At 40.6% G+C, this 20,369-nt stretch overlaps 1 protein-coding gene across 1 annotated transcript in view; it reads left to right on the top strand.

Moving 5' to 3' along the window:
* The window catches only part of PLEKHH1 (pleckstrin homology, MyTH4 and FERM domain containing H1), a 46,219-nt gene extending 30,597 nt beyond the window's left edge, over positions 1 to 15,622 (top strand). The window contains exons 17-28 of the mRNA XM_086749539.1: positions 65 to 177; positions 852 to 1,028; positions 1,864 to 1,961; positions 4,479 to 4,656; positions 5,797 to 5,952; positions 8,610 to 8,710; positions 10,412 to 10,553; positions 11,449 to 11,591; positions 12,648 to 12,777; positions 14,369 to 14,455; positions 14,987 to 15,133; positions 15,446 to 15,622. Coding sequence (XP_086605665.1) covers positions 65 to 177; positions 852 to 1,028; positions 1,864 to 1,961; positions 4,479 to 4,656; positions 5,797 to 5,952; positions 8,610 to 8,710; positions 10,412 to 10,553; positions 11,449 to 11,591; positions 12,648 to 12,777; positions 14,369 to 14,455; positions 14,987 to 15,133; positions 15,446 to 15,622 — 1,649 coding nt within the window. The remainder of the gene's footprint in view (positions 1 to 64; positions 178 to 851; positions 1,029 to 1,863; positions 1,962 to 4,478; positions 4,657 to 5,796; positions 5,953 to 8,609; positions 8,711 to 10,411; positions 10,554 to 11,448; positions 11,592 to 12,647; positions 12,778 to 14,368; positions 14,456 to 14,986; positions 15,134 to 15,445) is intronic.
* The last annotated feature ends 4,747 nt before the right edge of the window (positions 15,623 to 20,369 follow it).

Below are 20,369 nucleotides of genomic sequence, written 5' to 3'. Positions count from 1 at the left end.
AATGTGGACACTTATCTTTCTTCTGTTCCTGACACTGCATTTTTTTGCCCATCTGCTACCACAGATTCTCCTCTGTGGAAACATCCTATGTTGTGCTACAGTAAAGATGGGTTGCACACTTCCCTCACCACTCTGCCATCGGAGGCTCTACAGACTGAAGCTCTGAAACTTTTTAAGGTATTTAAAGGGACATTGCATGGTTTGCAGTTATTTTGCTCTGTTGTTGGGGCAACAACATTGTTTAGTCATGTTGTTTGTCACAACATTTAGTGTCACCACTGATTGCTTTAGACAGGACTGGTGGGTTGTTTAATTACAATAGGACAGTCAGAGATTAGGTGTCATTCATTCTCTGGAAGTTTAACTTTTCCTTGTAGGGAATCTGGGTTTAGGAGCAATGTGCCCCACAGGCTTTACGCTTCAAAGTTAGCCTTATCTTCCTCTTTCCTCTCCAATAGAAGGAAATGGAAACAATTTACTGGCAAACTCAGTTGCATCAGTAGGACCAATGGTGAAGCCATTGGAGATTTGATTCTTGCACTCTACAAGTGTAAGATCAGCAGTAAGACTGGACAGTCTTAGCAAGGTAAAGAACAGGCATGGAAGGCATAAAGCATATTTTCCCCTCAATTCTCTTGCTGATTTGTGAGTTTCTCAGGCTGGGGGAGGATGAGTGAATTTTCTAGATGCCACAACTAAAGAGGGAGAGAAAGGAATTAAGTATTTCTTCTCCTCCATCTTCTCAAGGTTATTTAGAAGAATTAATTAATTATCTGTAACACATTTGCCTGGGAAGTACCAAAGAAGAGTCTCTGTATTCATGGCGTTGACTAACTTCCACCCTTTTACAGTCCTGTCAGCTGTTCATCAATGTCCCTGTGGAGGCACCCTCTATTGATTACCATGTATCACTTGCCCAGACAGCACTGCAGGTCTGCTTGACACATACTGAGCTGCAGAATGAGATTTACTGTCAGCTTGTTAAACAGACCAGCTGCCGACAACCCCGGAACCACTCAGTCATTCAGGTCAGTTCCTCTTTTGTTACTTCCACTTTGTAAATACTTTCTACTTAATTCCATGTTTTTAATAATTAGCAATGGGATGGGTTCTCCTAAAATTGTGCAAATGCTAAAGGTGTGCTGGAGGAAAGAGAATCTTGGCACTGATGTGCAAAGAAAAACATTGAGAATGTAAGTACTTGCAAAATAAATTTTAGTTTGAATTTAACCATTTACCAGTTACAAATGGTCTATTCAGATCATATTCAGAATCAAAATTCATAGCTCATATTTGTTAGCTATAATTGCCACCTGGTATTTATTTTGTTTTCCATTTTAGTTAATCAACAGCATGCAAATAATGAATATTACTATTAAGCATGAAGTCTTATTTTTGCACTATAATGATTGGGTAAATCAAATTAATAAGTTACACCATGGATGTACATACTTGATTATGATATTCCCAGCTCAAATGAGAAAATAGAATCTGGTTGAAGAATAACGGATCTAACTTGAAACAAAAATTCCCCAGTGTATTCTTTGTTATTATTTGCAGTTACAAATAGGAAAAAAGTACTAATTAAAGTGTTAATTGTTCACTCAGCTCTGGTTACACTAGTCAAAATTTTTAAAAGTGGCCAGTCATTCAGAACACCTCTTCTTAGAGTCCAGGTTGAGATATTTAAGAGCAGTCTATCCTCTGACCATCACTTCCCTTTGAAATGTCTTTAACTACATGTCTAAAAATGGTTGTTCCCAAAAGCACTGGGCATCATCCAACGTTTTGGTTGCAGTATTCTACGAAAGACAACAGGCAAGAAATACAGAACAAGAATTATGTCTGGTTTTATGTTCACAGTGCTGGCAACTCCTGGCTTTGTGTGCTCCTTTATTTCTGCCTCAACATCACTTCCTCTGGTACGTCAAGCAGCACTTGCAGCGACATGCAGACCCCAGGTAAATACTGCAACAACTTTTTCTTCTGCTAAGCTGATTGCCTTTCACATCCACTATGGGTAAAGATGGAAGCACTTATGTCACTCACATCTGCAAAAATAAGTTGAGGGAGGGGACAGAAGGTTCCCAATGGTCTCAAGCTGTCCCCCTTCAGTGATTCACATTAATTTGTCACTGGTATTAAGTTAGCTCACAAAACTGAGTGACCTATACTAGCAAAATAGCTTTTGCAGATATAACTGGAGCTACATAGGGAGGATTTTTGCTGATGCGGATACTTTTTATTGATAGAAAGACAGACCAAAGTAAGTATTTAGAATGAATTATTAGAGTTTTAGATTATTACATTCAGGTTAGCAGGCATACGAACAGAACAAAAGTGAGGCAGAGAACATCTCAGGGAGCCATAAACAGTTAGAAAAAACTAACAAACTTGAATATATGCTAGTACTGTTTTCTGTTACCTCTTTGGTGCGTAACACTTTCCCCTATAAGAAAACAGTGCAAGATTTACTGTAACAGCAATAAGTTGTTCTCCAGTGTTCATGCTGTGCTCTTTGTTTGTTTCCATGGTGACCTGGTCTTTAGCATATCTCACTGTGTCCTTGGAGGGGAGGTCACAGCTAGAGATGTCTAGCTGTCTGTTGCAATAATATACTGTTGCTATGATGTAGGTAAAAGAGTGGTTTCATTTCAAACAAATATTTGTATTCAAATACTCAGCCTAAGTCTGCCTTGGAACTCAAGCTAAAAGTCTCCTGGTATTGCAAAGGAAATCTGTGTGCTTCTCCTATCAAGTATATTTTTTTTAATGAAAATTTAACAATATAAGAAATTATGTGCTGCCACACATTTGCTATTTCTCAGAAGCAAAAATACAAATATTAGGCACTCCTCTAAGTTCAGGCTCTCTCTCCGTTGGCTAAGGCAACATGTTAGGGATCTTCTGGCTAGGACTAGAAACCATCTCTTCAAACTTGTGCATTACCAGCTCCCAAACTGGGGAGCTGCTCTACTGTTAAGGACTATTGAATTTCATAAGGATGTGCTGGGCTCTGTGAAACTGATTTAATGCATCAGTTTCAGGCATTACTATGCTAATGGTCTGCCAGGTTCTTAGCCCAAAAGTACCTTTATCAACAAATAAACTTTAAGCAGAAGCAAAGAGAAAATATATTTATACAATCCAGCTATGTAACAATTATTAGGGCTAAGAAAAACATACAGAAATTACAGCAAACTGTGCTTATATTCATCTGTAGTTTAGACGAGATTCAGAGCAGTTGCTACATGGGACTTAGCTTAGCTCCTTCTGCCTAGCTTTAGGAGTACTTATGCCTCTTTACATGGAGCAGGTATGGCTGTTTCTTGACCACTTAAATAGATATGCTTTCCCTGTTTCATACAGCAAACAAGACACTGGAATGTTTACACTGTGTAGTGCCTATGGTCTAGATTTACACTAGATCTCCATTCCAGGTATTGCTTTTCATGAAAGTTGACCTTGGAGTATCTATTCAGTCTCTAAGCGATGAAGAAAAGTGGGGCACAGTTCTAGGTTAGAAGATCCAGGGCTCAGGAGCATTTGGAAGCCAGACACAACAGCCTGATTGAAGGAAGATTCTTCATTTGAAAATTGCTCAAACACATCACTACAGTGAAAAGCCGGAGCTCCTGACTTCCCTGTTGCTTGCAGGATTTAACTGGAGATTTAATCACGTACTGAGCTCCTGAAGGCACCCTGAATGGAATTAGTTTTCCCTAAGTGATGGCACGGTTATAAGTCCCTATAAATCCTTCAATTTCAGAACTTGGTCAGTATATACATTCTTAACATTTTTGCAAAAGGTGTAATTGACTGTTCCTGCCTGGCTTTAGAGACACTTATATCCTTTTGGTGCTGTTCAATGGTGCACTCTCTTCAGTAGACAGTAAACTGATCATGTTAGTAACTGTCCCTATACTGTATTGAACTATCAACAAATCTGAGCTTGCTTTGAGTCTCTGTCAAGTCTCTTGACTGGCAGACAGGATTAATACATGGAAACTTATAATTTGTATAACCATGTAAATTGATAACCACAACTTCTATAATCCTTAAGTGAGACTAATGCATTACAACTTGTTATTAATACTGACCAGGAGTTGACATGATAGTAACTAAATTCCGCTGGCATGACAGCAAATTTGAGGGCGAACTACTCTGGGTTTAATGGATTGTATGATAGCAATAGGGTGCAGAAGAGGATATTCCTATACTGTATCCAGTCCATCTAGGAGCAGGGAATGCTCTTGAGCTTTCCAGAGTCCATTGTCTACCTTAATTTTATAGATTCTTGGAGCTCAGGTTTGTGTTGTAGCTTTTCTCTTGAGCTGTTAGTCTGTAGAGGTGAACTAGGTAATCTCACAGAGATGTATCTTTGCTTGAGCAAAAGCCTGAGGGAGGATGGCATGGGAAATGCAAGAGGACATGGCATTTAAAGCATGTTTGTGGCTTATCTCCACCTCTTTGCCTAGGAGCGAAATAGGCAAGTATGCCATCTACTGCCAGAGATCTGTAGACCGCACTGTGCAGGCTGGCGAGCGGGAAGCCAAGCCCTCCCGGATGGAGATCGTGTCCATTCTGCTGAGAAATCCCTACCACCACTCGCTCCCCTTCAGCATCCCAGTGCACTTCATGAACGGAACCTATCAGGTGAGGCACTGCAGCTACCTTTCTTCTGGGCACTAGAGGACTGCACCATAACCTGCCTTCTTCCTTTGAGTGCATGGCACCGTGGTATTTAAATGTATCAGATACTGGGAGGTAGACACTATTTCTCCTTCTTGCTATTTTAGCTATTGTGGTGGGCTGACCCTGGCTGGACACCGGGTGCCCACCAAAGCTGCTCTATCACTTCCCTCCTCAGCTGGACAAGAGAGAGAAAATATAACGAAAGGCTCGTGGGTTAAAATAAGGACAGAGAGAGATCATTCACCAATTACCAGGGCAAATCAGACTCAACTGGGGAAAATTAATTTAATTTATTACCAATCAAATGAGAGTAGGATAACGAGAAATAAAAACTAAATCTTAAAACACCTTCCTCCTACCCACCTTCTTTTTTGCCTCAACTTTACTCCCTTAGGCATCCACCTGCCCCAGTGGGGTCCTCCACGGGCTGCAGGTGGATCTCTGCTTCTCCATGGGCTGCAGGGGGACAGCGTGCTTCACCATGGTCTGCACCACGGGCTGCAGAGGAATCCCTGCTGTGGCACCTGGATCACCTCCTCCTGCTCCTTTCTCACTGACCTTGGTGTCTGCAGAGTTGTTTCTCTCACATATTCTCACTCTTCTCTCCAAATACAGTGGCTGTTGCACAGGGTTTTTTTCTCCCTGCTTAACTGTGTTATCGCAGAGGTGCTACCACCGTTGCTGATGGGCTTGGCCTTGGCCAGCGGCAGGTCCATCTTGGAGCCCACTGGCATTGGCTCTGTGGGACACAGGGGAAGCTTCTAGCAGCTTCTCACAGAATCCACCCTTGTAGCCCTCCCACTACTAAAACCTTGCAACGCAAACTCAATACAGAATTTTTCCTGAGAAAATGAAAGGAATCCAGCCCCAGCTCTACAGATCTTAGGAAGAAAAGGTAGCTGGGGAAAAGAGAGAGATGTCATAAGTGTCTCAGTACAAGAAAGAATGCACTGTGAAGGGAGACTATGCGAGTGCACTCACTCTAGCTGGCAGTCAATCATGAGACACCAATCTGTAGGAAACCAGGCTTCATTAGCTGTGATGCTCATCAACGTCATGTTTCTTGAAAGTTATTCTCAATTAGCTCCTCTTCCATTGCAGGTCGTAGGTTTTGATGGTTCCTCAACAGTTGATGAATTCATCCAGCGACTGAACCAGGAGACAGGAATGAGGAAGCCATCCCACATGGGATTTTCTCTGTTCACAGATGATCCTTCTGGCAGGAATTTGGAACATTGTCTGCAGGGCAACATGAAGGTATTTTTTCCCTCTGCTACATTCAGCATACATCTTTGAAGAGTTGCTAACTGGCTAATAATTTTTTCTTAATGCAGCAAGATCAAATACACTTGGCTATTGTCTGTCTATATTAGTATTCAGAGATGAGATACTAATTCCTGCACTTGGTTCATAACAACCCCACGCAACGCCTTAGACTTGGGGAAGAGTGGCTGGAAAGCTGCCCAGGGGAAAAGGACCTGGGGGTGGTGGTAGACAGCTGGCTGAACATGAGCCAGCAGTGTGCCCGGGTGGCCCAGAAGGCCAACAGCATCCTGGCTTCCATCAGGAACAGTGTGGCCAGCAGGAGTAGGGAAGTGATCGTGCCCCTGTACACAGCACTGGTGAGTCTGTGCCGTGAATACTGCTTTCAGTTTTGGGCCCCTCACTACAAGAAAGATGTTGAGGTGCTGGAGCATCATGTCCAAAGAAGAGCAATGAAGCTGATGAAGGGTCTAGAGCACAAGTCTTATGAGGAGTGGCTGAGGGAACTGGGGTTGTTTAGTCTGGAGAAGAGGAGGCTGAGGGGAGACCACATTGCTCTCTACAACTACCTGAAAGGAGGATGTAGGGAGGTGGGTGTTGGTCTCTTTTCCCAAGTAACAAGTGATAGGACGAGAGGAAATGGCCTCAAGTTGCGCCAGGGGAGGTTTAGATTGGATATTAGGAAAAATTTCTTCACCAAAAGGGTTGTCAAGCACTGGAACAGGCTGCCTAGGGAAGTGGTTGAATCACCATCCCTGGAGGTATTTAAAAGACGTGTAGATGTGGCACTTAGGGACATGGTTTAGTGGTGGACTTGGCAGTGTTGGGTTTACAGTTGGACTTGATGATCTTAAAGGTCTTTTCCAACCTAAATGATTCTATGATTTTATAATTAGCTCAGTCTAGTCTGAGATACTACTTAAGACAAAGCACGTACTGTTTTAGTAGGTGATAAATTCGTCAATTTTTTAAAAGCCTTCAACTCAGATTTTAGCACATATTAAAGTTTAATTTGTCTTGACTACAAAATTAAAACATGACTGAGCTAGCTAGCGTGATCAGATATCACAACTAACATCAAATGTGACGCTCCTAATTGAGACAAATTTGTGTTAGGCTGTGAGTTTTTTGGCATGTCTATATACATCTCATCTATTGGATTATGAAGTATCTCCTTGCTATCTCCAGATAACTCAGGCTTTCACTGCTGATAAGTGTACTTAGAGAAGAAAGCTCTACTGAGTATGTCTTCACTTCCGAAAAAGAGAGGAGTGCCTCAGATCAAGGGAAAAGGAAAGCAGTTAAAGTATTAACATCTGGGTCTTTTGTATGGAGATTTTTACCTCTGCTGCAGCTGGCTGACTGCCTTAAGTTAGCCAGCTAGCAGCCATGAATGAGACACATCAGATTTTGGTACCAATCTAGGAGAATAACTTGTTGTACAGCATTGGTGGAGGAATAGTGGTAGTGGCAGCTTTGAAGAGGCCCCACTACCTGTAAGGAACATAAACATTCAGTTTTACACAGTATAAAATTTCGCATTGTGCAACAGAGGGAGAAGATGCCAGTAACTTCAAATTAGATGGTTTGAAGAGGAAACTACTCCAGACAGTGCCAAATTCTATACTTTGCTTTTATGGCCTGATATAGATCAGATAATCTGGAGCTTTGCTGGTAAATGTACTACCTTTTGGAGAGATGAGATATTGGAGTAAACGAAGGAGCTTGAGACAATCAAAGGCATCATTTTTACTGGTTATTAACCAGTTTTTATTTACTTGCCAAGGCAACCTCAGTAGCTTTTTAAGAGAGGATTGGGATATCTGATTACGTATTTCATGGGCTTCTTATGTTCACATTCCTTTTATTGAGATGCTATCTAAAGAGAAGTAGGGGCCTTTATTAGACCACTTGTAAAGGGCCTGGAATAACCAAGATAAGTTGAACGGGACCAAAGAGATTAACCATGTTATTACTAAAAATATGTCTGAGCTACAAAGTTGGAATCTAGGACCAAATGTTCCCAAAGTTTGGACATTCATATCCAAGGGTTTGGTTTGGCCAAGCATGTAGACAGCTGCTATTCAGAGGATACACAAGTGCTTTAGTTTGGTTCAGGAGGGCACTTTTGAAGTGAACATACCAATAATTCCTATTAACCATGCTTTGATGCACATTAAGGAGCATGAAATGGCTTCTTTTTATGTGAAACATGAACTGGAAGATGTGACCCAACATAGTAGTGGGCTTTCAGGCTATTTGATCAAACTAAGCTAGTCCAAAGGAAAACCGTTTGAAACTCATACACTGTGGGCATTGGCTTTTAAGAACATCACTGTGCAGATCTGCTCCTCCTGGGCTTTGCTACTTGCTAACATAGACATAGCCAGAGAGTTGCCACCAGACCAGAATTCACTTACAGATGTCCCTCTGTAGATTAGAGCTGAAGTTTTCAGTTGGAATACTTTAATTTTTACATACTGTATAATAAAAAAAGGAATTGTTTTGTCACTTTTGGCTGTGTCCATGCTGATCCAGTCCATTTCTTTATCTTCCACGTTCCACAATATTCTTCACTTAGTTTCCCCTCAAGTCTTGACTATACATTTCACCTCAGTTTGTCTCTCCTCTCTCCATTATATTTTTTAAAGATCTGTGATGTCATTTCTAAATGGGAACAAGGCTTAAAAGAATTGCATCCTGGGAAATATGAAGGTGGCACAAGAATTGTGAAGTTGACCTATAAGAACAGGTACTGTGCTTCGTTGGTTGGCCTCACTACTGCTGTTAATTAAACATTTCTAGACTGCATATATCTCTGTAGATGGCCAGTAATTTATAGTACTGTTAGTGCCAAAACTATTTTAGCTTAGATGTGTTCAAATCCAACATGTGATGATGTGACTTTTCTGTGTGGTACATGTGTAAAAGAGGGTATACGGCCTACAGGTAAAACCCAAACCAATTTGCAATAGCAGAATAGACTTAAAATGAGTTAAGAACTAGCTGTAGCACAATAAAACATACTTTGCACAATTTAATTTGCCTAGATCCTAAAACATAATTAAGTAATGCATGTTAGGTAAGAGGAAGAGAGACCTGGGGGAAAAATTGCCAGTGAAGACGAATATGCTAAAACTTGCAATTAAGTGAAGAATCCCAAAGATGAAAAAGATACAAGAACAATGTTCTAAATGGCACAAGCTGTAGAGGAGACATGTAGTAGCAGTGCCCAGACTTTATAAAGAAAGAAATATTAAAAGTTCTATTATAAGAGATAGTAGAGAATGAAAGTATGAGACAAAGATCTAAACCAAAAACTGCAACAAGTTCATAATTTGTAATACAGACGGGAATTCTGATTTACAGTGAATGGAGAGCTGTGTGTGAGAACAAAGAATGGCTTTCTGCATGTGAGTTCTGTTTGAGGTGAAACAAAGGCCACCCCAAAACCAAAAAGATACAAAGTTCTGTATTGCATGTATGAAGATGTTGTTGACTGTAATGGTGGAAACAAATCTGTGAACTTTGTTAGTTGGTATAACAGATGGGGAAACAGAAGTTATTGCTTTTGACTCAGAAAGCAGTATTTGTTTCAGGACTGAAACTTTGCAGTATTATTTTGTTGGACTGGAATGTGCCTAAACTGGACAGCAAGGATGTTTTGATGAGGCCTTTCCAAGGCTGGGCTGTTCTAACACCAAGGACTCTGATAAGACATGTGTAAGGTTGTTATGGTCCTAATGGTGGTGTTAATCTTTAATTCACATAAAAATAAACAAACTGATCCACTGGAATTAATCTCTCACATGGTACTGTGGAATATATAGTCATAGATGTAGCTGTAAGTTAGTATTTGAATTAGATAGGCATGTATGAGGAATGGTTCTGGGAAGCATTCCACAAGCTGGTGGCTTCAACCTTCATTAGTCATCTTGTTGTACCAGGTCAAAGAATTTGCAAGTGTGAAGGGAATAAAAAATAGTAGGAAGCTTTGATTTACAAGAATGCTGCTTTGATTTTTGAAATAAAGCCTGCTAATTTTGCCTCTTATTTTCTGCTGAAGCAAACTGAAGACTTTTTTAATAACAACATCAGTGTAAATGGTCAAAACAAAGCTGGCACAAAAGAACAAGTCTACAAGGCTGCCATGTAGAGGTTTATACATGTAGACCAGAGGCAGTTCTGTATTCTGTGATAAGCAGAGAAGGCGATATCACAAATACTGTCTGTCTGTGCTTGATGGGGACAGATGAACACTGATTTACCTGTGTTTAATAAGGCTTCACTGTCTTGAAGTGGTCGGTGCTCAGAATTCAAATGGCTTCCAAAGCTAGAAAGCATGTTCTGAGCCTCCTTGCCCAATCTTGTTCGGAAGGGAAGCACCTCAGCTCCCAAATCTCTCTCCAGTACCTGCTGCCTTTTTACCTTCACAATCCTCTCTGCTTTTTAGGCTATATTTTCGGAGCCAGGCCAAAGGTGAGACAGACCGGGAGCGGTTGCTACTGGCCTTCCAAGTCAGCAATGAAATAGCCAATGGAAGGTTTCCTGTTAATAAGGAATTAGCTCTGGAAATGGTGGCTCTCATGGCTCAGGTGAGTATGGCTGTGGGCATAAATACTCCCTTTTGTCCTCCAGGGATTTCAGCTCTACACTGAATATTTTTTACTAAGCAGCTGTCTTTTACATCAAAAGTGATATTTCTTATCAAACATACAGTCTGAGACGTACCATGCGAAACACATTATACCAGCATGCATATGTTGTTAGAACACCTTTTGCTGTAGGGAAATTTGCTACAGGAGTCCTTCTCCTTTCCTTCTGAAGAAAAACATTGGAAAAAAACAGTGAAGCTGTTATCCCCAGAACTGCTCCAAGTAGTGCCTTACTAGCGATATGGAAATAGTGTCACATACCAGAATTCCACTTACTAGTCAAAACTTTCCCTGTTACATTGCCAATAGCCTTTTACTCAGGTAAAGCATCTTGTAGGATCCTCTATTAGACCTCCAGGCTTGCATTTTACCACATAAAACATGCAATATGGGTTGTGGGCGTGATAATCAGGATAATGGTTTCTTTCTGAGCTGAAACTGATTGTTGCATTTGTTAAAGCCATGTAAAGTGAGATGAAGAAGCTGTGAATGTTGTCCAGACTATTTACAAATAGGCTGTTTTAATTGGCTAATTGAAAATAAACCCCAAAAGCTTGGCAGTTATACAGAAGTGTCTCCCTACAACAAGTAGCTGGCCAAGATCTTGTTTCAATTTCTTAGATCAGTAAAGAGTTCCTTGGGACGTCATGTCCTGAGTAGTTTCTCTGTTGTATACATTTACTATGGTAAATGCTGTAGACAAAATCCCCTGCCTAATGATGTCTTTTTGCATGACTAATAAACACAGTAGTTATCAGAATGGGAATTCATGGAATGTTCTACTGCACTGAAACCTTGTCGTTCTGGTGCACTATTAACTATAACATTGTCTAAGGTGGAATATGGGGATTTGGATCGACCAGGATCTTCAAGTCCTGGGGGCACATCACAATCGAAAATGCAGCATCTTCTCCACCAAGTCTTAGATAAATTCTATCCTAAGCGCTACAAGCAAAACATTACTCCAGAACAGCTCAGGTAAATTGTTTGTTCTTCTATATTTTGTACTGAAAACAAATTTTACTTGCACAATTCTATCTTTCTATTTAAGGACTCCTGTCAAGATTATTTGATGTAGAAACTTAAACAAAACCCAAGTGTCAGGAAAAGGTTCCTTTAAAAGAAAATAGCAGTTAGCTAATAGAAAAATAACTAAATCACCAACTGATTTTCCCCTAGACAAGAAGTTTAAGCCTTTCTTTTCCAAATTAGGCATCTCAGTCCCAAGAAACTCTAACATAAGCCTAAGATTAGTTCTATTTCTGAATTTTTGTTTTACCCATACCCCAAGTGTCAATTGAATCCAGATGCCTAACATTTGCAACGAGCCATAAAGCCAGCATATATGGGCTGCTTCAGGCCATGGAGTAATCCTGGTAGGATGCATTTTGGCAGTGCTTTTTGATGTTCTGACTTGGAAATTCTCACACACAATGCAGAGATCTCAAGTACAGAATTGAGATGCTGCTATGGATCTCAGCTATAACTGTTTTAAAGAGAGAGAATGGTAATCTTCCAGATCCAAAGCTACTTAGGGACGCAGTGGTGGAACTAACACAATTACCTCCTTTTGGAAGCAAATTCCATCTGTATGTATCAAGATAGCTGTCAAACCATCCCTGGTGAGCCAAATCAAGAGTGAGTTAATATATATTGCCACTCCATATAGAACGTACTACAGACAAGTTAAGATGAAGGTGAGAGTATAACTGAATGTGAAGACAAGCTGGGCAGGATTTTACTGTAACAGCTGCCTGAGTGTTTGTAGTTACAGTTGTTTAATATATACACCAGTGAGCAACCCATATGTAACTGGGATTCCTGGGCATTACAGTGTAACTAGTGGTAAAATAATTGTGGAAGTAGAGAAAATGCTAAAATAAACAACCCTTATAACTGACAGTGCTAACAGCCCTGCCTGTAGTGCTCTGTAGAACAGAATGAGGAGCATGTCTGCTAACTGTTATAATTTTACTCACCTTTCCTTGGAAGACATTAGTAAATAATGCTGTCCTGTGTCTTACATTCTGCAAGGCAACTGGCTGACAGGCTGGCAACAAAGTGGATGGTGCTGCAGGGATGCTCTCCACCAGAATGCATTCGAATTTATTTGACGGTGGCCCGGAAATGGCCTCTCTTTGGATCCAAAATATTTGCTGCTAAGGTAAGTGGAGCACACTTTTTTCTGTTCCTGAGAGTGAACTGAGCACAGATATACTTGTGATCTCTAGTAATAGGGGTTGAAAATGCTTCAGGAAGGGGAAAAACTGAACAATACTCTGTTCTGAACGAACAGCTCCGCTTGATACCGTGAGGGTTTAGAAAGAAAGACGAGAAACATGTTCTAGACACTAGGGGTTGCTAGCGTTCAGTAAATAAATACTGAAGGTTCCCTGGCTGCACCAGTTGATCATAATACAGGGTACTAATTCTCATTACAAACCTTGCCAAAGGTTTCTCAGGCAGGAATTGCCCTGGCCATCAAGACTGCAATGATAGTTTAAAAAATACTATTTACATACCACTGCAGGAGGGATGGAAGGGAAGAGTCTCCCATAAATCACGCCTGGCAGCTAGTGCTAGCTAAAAGGAGAATGGGTATTTCAGTCCTGTTCTCTGCTTGACACAGAGCCGGCTGCTTTCCTTGTCACACGAGAGAGGCAAGCGCTGCTAATGTCCTGTTACGGAAACAGAAAAACTAAAGCACGTATTGGGGTAAGCTGCCAGGCCACAGGCATCAGCAGGAGAGCAAAGAACAGCTGGAGGGAGTGCTTCTCCCAGTAGCTCGTACCATCCCTCAGCCTGTGCCAGGCAAGAGCTCGGTACTATTACCCTTGCCTGAACTAATGTCTTAGCACATCGTGGCTGTCTGAGAAATCTTGTTTTGGCATTAATCGTCTTCTCCAACCCAGCCGAAACCTCCTCTATTGATAGCTTGGGATAGGTCTTGTTCATGGTGTTGTGTCTCTTGCTTTGAAGTCAAAACTGCTAAAGCTATGGAATAAAGTCTAAGGATGAAAGGGATCTCCTGAGTAAATATACAAGAAGTTTTCTAAAAGACAATTATTTCCACTGTCGGGAGTAAAAGCAGAAGATGTTATTGTAGGTTACTAACAATGAAGAATCAGAATATAGAATAGTTCCAGCCAGAGTTTAAATAATGTTAATATTTCTGATGATTGACATATTTCATAACTTTTCAATAGTTAAACAGCAAAGCCTACAGCATTAGCCATGTAATAGTACATTCCCAGGAAAGATTCATGTCATTAGCCATAACAACATGTAACTCATCTTTAACAGATAATTGAGGCATGTTTGTCAAAATCTGTAAGAAAGGAAATTGCACTGATGTGATGGTACTGGGAGCACTGGTATTACAGAAACCAACAGTCTGCGCTGCCTGCCTGACTGATGGGAGTAGTGTAAGAACCAGAGCAGAGCAGAACTGCTGTTTTGTGGCTCTGTCCTAGCATTTCCTTCAGTTTTAACTGCACTGATGGAATTTAATTAATCTCAAAGTCTTTGTTAGCATTGCATCTCATGTGCCACTAGTCCCAAAATCTTATGTAAATCTGAAAATGTTTTTTCAGATTTTGAGAAAAGTCCTCTTAAAAATCAAACCAGGTCAGACCAGTAAGCATATAGGATTCGCTGTCATCTTCACTTTATCCTTAAAACTCAAGATTTATGTCAGAAACATCTTTGTGTGGTGGTCAAAAAGTATCTAAATTAATAATTTTCTTTTTCTCCAGCCTATTTTGCCTTCCTCACTGGAAGATTGTCTAGTCTGGATAGCTGTGAATGAAGATGGTATCAGCATACTGGATTATAACACTATGGTATGGTGAGGAACACTGTTTAAGAAAAATAACTTACCTCCCACAGAAAGACATTCCCCTGAGTCCATTAAAGTCACTAAAAGTTTGTCTTTAACTTCAAATGGTTCCAGAAGTTAATTTGTAGAAGTCAAAGATGAGGGAAGTCAGTGCTATGTTTGAATGCTACATAAACAAAGGAAAATTACAGCTACAGTGGAAGGTGAGGTTTCATGAAACAGCTAACTGCCTCTTTGATGGGCAGCAAACATGCTCTTACATCTTGCAAAATCTCAGTGGTATGTGCTTTACGACCACCATCTGGGATATAAGAGAGTTTGGACTATTGCTCTGAAGCAGTGAAGCACTGAGCTAGGAGAAAACTAGAAATGCAATTCTCAATTGAGAATTCTCTGCCAGCTCTTACTTATAGAGCCAGTTACCTATACTGCCTGTTACTGCTGGAGATCTTGCAGTAAGTAGCAAATATTTTAGTTTAAGGTGGCCGTTTTTTCTTTTACAGAACTATGACTCTTTCAAACTCTCTGTCTGCAGCACTTGAAGGTCTCTTATTCATACTCCTCTGTGCTGACCTTTGGAGGCTGTCGAGATGACTTCATGATTGTAGTCAGTCAAATGAAAGAAAGGAGTTCTGGAAAAAACAGCACTGAAAAACTCCTTTTCACAATGGCAATTCCAAAGGTAATTACAAAATGAACAGTGAGTTTCTTTCCAGCTGGCAGCATCACAGCTGGGCATTTTGTACAAGCCCTGGGGACTGGTTCTTGTGGCTGCTCCACTGGCTATATACATTCAATAAATCCCTTATAAGCTGGAACCTTTCATCAAGAGACTTACTCTATCTATCTCTTAAAGACAGACCTTCCTTTCAAAAATGAGCAATTCCATGCGAGAAAGCCATTTGCAAAATTTATGCAGTCAATAGGTTCTAAAAATCAAAGGGCATTCTTACCTCTAATTGACTTACAGTTAATCATTTTCTTTTTTCCCTAGATTGTTGAAGCAACACTTCTTATTGCCAGCTATATTAACTACCGTTCGACACCTTCACTCCTATCTTCCACACAGCCCTCCCGAAGCAAAACACCTGGTAACAAGCTCTGGGAGGCTGAAAGTCGGTGCTTTTTTCCTTCCGTGCCCCGAAGCACTAAGGGGCCCACTCTGCTCTGAGGGCTCACTCCAAATTACTTTGGGGATTTGGGTTTGTTTTTTTTTTTTTTTTTTTTTTGGTTTGGGTTTTGGTTGGTTTTTTTTGTTGTTGTTTTGGAGGGTTTTTTTGCACTGCTCTGTACTGAATTGCAAACTGCTGATTTTTTCTGGTTACACACCTTACTTTAATGCAAGCTCTGATTCTTTTTCCATAATAATAGACAAAGTTCCTCAGTGTGGGTAGAGGCAGATTTTTGGGACTCTGCAGGAGTTTCCTCTCCATGCCACACTCCATCCAAAATACCATGCCTCGGGTCACTTGCCTGCATGCGCTCCAGTCACATTACATCTGCTCTCTTTCCTTGCACTCATTCTTCCATCTCCTGATCTTCCTGCTTTGCTTACAAACACATGTGTTTTCTTTGAACCCTCACATTTTCAGCTTTGCACTTGCCTTTAGATCCCTGCATACCCTGTGTCTAGAATCTCAGTCCAGCTCTTAAAACTCCTGTGATCTCTTTTCAGTTATTACCATTATTCCAAATAATCTTCTATCTGCATCAATCCCTTACTTGCTCACTTTTTACTTGAATTAGACTGCAACCTCTGCAAGCCAGATTTGAGTGCTATACAGGCTGAATCTGACTGCAGTGGGCTGAGCATACAGTCCTTCAAAAGTAAAAACAGGTGGTACTGGATACTGTGGCATGTGGCATGAACCCTGTGTGAGGATGCATCCTGTGGAATACTGCCTGTATTAGGAGCTGCATATCCCAAACTAGATATACACTGGAAAAGCTATTACCAGAGCGACAAGTCTGATCAGGTAGTTTAGACATAACTTCAGCTCTATGCTCTGGTTGTGAATAGCCGTCATACTGAAGTTTTTACCAGTTTTTAAATTCAATGTTGCCACTCCCAGAACAACCATTAAGATAGTCTTTTTGCAGAGACTATACTTATGCAACTGCTTAACATAATCAAGGTGACAATTTAATTTTCCCCAGAGCTGTAACGACTCCTCCCTGAAACTGATGCTAAAATGGAAAGACAGAAACTTTCCAAGTCTTTGCTCCAGACATGAAAGAAAGAAAGAAGACACTGTTGAGAAGGAAGGGTTAACTAAACTGACGAGAATAATTCCGATGCAAGTCAAGGGTAATTTCAGACCTGAAACAGGGAGTATAGAATAAGAGTTCAGTGGTACTCAAGAATATTTTCAACTTTATTTAAAGGTGGAAACCTAGTGTCTTTGCATGTTGAGGACTCAGAACAACGGCTCCAGTCCCAGTGTCAGACGATGCCCTAGCTCCTACAGGACTGAGCCATTTCGGGAGTCGATGCTGTTCTACACGATAGATCAACATTAGATCTCTGCTGCAGGGCTGAATGTGTCACGTGCTCCCCAACAGACAAGCACTTTCAAAGACTTTCTGTTAATCACTATTGTAGATGTTTTGGGCTGTGTTTGAAACTGCACATAATCTCAGACAAAGGAAGACAAGGCAAGTAAATTTTGTACTTTTCCTGTCTTTCAGCAACTGGAACAGATCTTTCCAAACCAGCCAGCTCTGCCATTCTGACTTGACAGAAGCTGCTCCTTTCAAACTCCTGCTTCCTTCACGCTACCATAGCAAGCAGGAGGTAGTCAGCAAATATGTACTCAAGTATTGTTCTTCAGACTTTCCTAAAAAATGTTGGGGTTTTTTTTTTATCTGTTTCAAAGGGACTTGCTTATGATTGAGAAGGTTAATGGATTTAAAACAAATACATGAAAAATAGCATTTTTTTTCTTGAAAAATCTAAATCTACCTGGCCTGAGTTCAGCTATTTTGATAAGCATTCTAAAAAAGCTAAGGAAGAATAACTGCACTTTCAAAAGTACCATGTGCAACTTCATCATAATTATGCATTCATGGGCAACTTTCCCAAATTAAAACAGTGTGAATCCAACCATTAGAAAGAATTCAGCAATAGCAAACCAAAGCTATTTGCAAATGAACAAACCAACCATACCAGTGTTTTTACTCCCTAGTACCTGCCACCAACCTTAAAATATCCAACTCACACAGCGGAGCTGATACTTAAAGATTTCACGCTTATGGTGGGTGCAAAGCCACAAATTAAAAAAAATTACATACATAGGACAGAGAAAAATTGTTTCAAATCATTCCAGACAAAAATAAGCAATCCCTTATCAGCACCTTTGTAACATTAAAAAACCCAAAAACAAAACCCACGCCAAACCACCCCCTGGTGGGTTGTGGAAACAATATCACAGACATAAGGCAGGAAAAGATTCTATGAACAGAGACTTGTTTTGCACATATTGTGATGTACCCACTTGTTATGAATTTAAGGACCATCCCTTGAAGTTACGGAAAAGGGTGGAAGGTTTCAAAAAAAAAATAAATTTGAGAAGTTATCTAGTCTTTTTTTTTTTTCTTAGATACTTTTAAGTGATGGTATATCCTGATAGAATGGTCAGTAGCATGTATTTTGGCTCTCTTATACACACACAGAGTGATCTTCGTGTAGATACATCAGTTTGAATTCAGAAAGCATTATTCCTTCTCAGTCACCTGTGCCTAACAATTCCACCTGTATCTGAAGGTCTGTTTGGCAGCCTGCTGCTTGTATCCCACCAGTAACAAAGCTGCTTCAGAATAAGTTGAGCTGTCATTGGTGCTGGCGATGCTAAGGGATAAAAGTCTCTCGTTCACAGTTCAGAGGCTGTGCTTACCTTACAGTGCTAACACTCACATCCTTAGAGACTTGTACCAGGGCAAACAAGAAGCAGAGATGTTGAATAAGCAAGAGCTGTCCTGAAGCTCATTATTTGCTGCTGGAACTGCACTTTAATTTGAGAAGCATGGCATAGAGAACTTTTTTTCTTCCTTATTTCTTAAAAATATTTACCAATACTTGAGTATTTCAGGGACCACCCCACTCTGATGGATGTACATATACCTCCTATTTATAGCTTATCTGACTTCAAACAAACAGACAAACAAAAAAAACCCCTGTGTAGGTATCTATTTTGTATGATTCTTTGGTAGAGAAAACAATTTTTATTTTAACCAATGCTTTTAGCAATGACTTGCTGCAGCACAGAATGAGACGATTAAAGCTTTTGTTTTCCTTACTGCTGTGCGTACGTAAAAGGCTGTCTGGGAGACACTGTGAAATTTGTTTGTTCTTAATAAAATGCAGTTATGAATTAAACTGTAGTATTCTTACAGTGAAAGATACTATTTTAAAAGCCAAAATAGACTCTATGTAAATAAAAATGGACAAAGATTGTGTTTGGTATCCAGGCACATACCAGGTGCAAACCCGCCCTAGTCTGACTCCTTGTTTCTCTCTGCTGATTGGATGACTAAAGTGCACTCCCATGGGCACAGGATGTTCACTTCTTCAAAAGATGGCAAAAACAATCTTCCAGACTTCCTCATGTGACACAGCTACTTAGTCATTTCTTCAGTGCACATTCTCAGAACTTCATGGGTTATTTTACAGCCATAGCCGATGTTCCCGGCATCCTCTTAAGCCCAAGACTCTGTCTGCCCTGCTGAGACCTGATTTTAATTTCTGACATGTTCTCCCCACTGCTCAGCAAATCTTTCTACCGCTATAGTGCTCCTCAAGGGTCTTGACCATTTCTTCTGCCTGTGAAGAAACATAACCTGGCTGAACCATGCCCCGGGACGTGATTCTTAGACAAAGGACCTTGCTGTAGTCATTTACAGAGTCAGGCTCCCAGGGCCTGCCACTGTTGTTAATATCCAATTTCTGTCTCCGCCCCAACAACCGCCCTCCTCAGTTCTGCCTGGGCGTGCAACCGAACACAGTTTGCATTAGGCTGCAGCTTCACTAACTTCAGAGAGACTTGCTAACTTATGTTAGGGCAGCACTGCACTGAAAAATCTGGCTAACCCCAACATCTGAAATACTTATGAGAAATAAAAACCATTCAAAAAATGGAGTAACCTAGACAATGTTACCCAAAAATCAGTGGCACATCCCCAAGCTGCTGCTTTTCATATGGACAACCAAAATACTTCCTGACATGAGCTAATCTGTGTCTTTCAAACTTCATGGCTTCATGCAGGGGGTGGGAGGGGGAGCGGGGAACAAAACCTCTCCTTATCTCTGCCATATTGCGTGACGGTAGGCTGCCTCATGTTTTAATTCTAGTTTATGTAGACAACCATAGTACAGCATTGTATGCAAAGTAAGCCTGACCCCCTAAGCTCCTGCCAAATTGCTGGTTTAGCTCTTGTTTTGACATTTCACTTATCTCTGTTACATTACGGAGGAGTCATGGACCAAAAAAAAAAAAAAAAAAAAAAAAAAAAAAAAAAGATAAAATACCATTTAAAGGTTACATTAACTTTTAGCTCCCCAACAAAGAAGAATTTCCCAATCTTAAGTTACTCCCTAGAGCACAGATCAGCAAAACTTTACTCGCATAGTCATTACCATTATTTTCAACAACATTTTCCTCATATTCTCAGAGCAATTGATGTGGCCCTTTTAATGCCACTTCTTTTCCATGTCCTGTGTCACAATGCCCCTGCCCCATTCAGCAATGGGTCCATATTTTCCCTATCTTCCTTTTGCTACTTACAGAAGCCCTTCTTGTTGGCATTGGACATCCCTCAAGAGATTCAACTCCTCTTGGGTCTTGGCTTTCCTAACCACATCTTGAAAAGTGTTGCTATATTCCTCCAAAGTTACCCATCTCTGCTTCTACCTTTTGTATACT

Source organism: Chlamydotis macqueenii, chromosome 5 (assembly GCF_036417535.1).
Source record: "Chlamydotis macqueenii isolate bChlMac1 chromosome 5, bChlMac1.mat, whole genome shotgun sequence".
NCBI classification, from domain to species: Eukaryota; Metazoa; Chordata; class Aves; order Otidiformes; family Otididae; genus Chlamydotis; species Chlamydotis macqueenii.
This window is presented reverse-complemented; position numbering and strand designations above follow the sequence as displayed.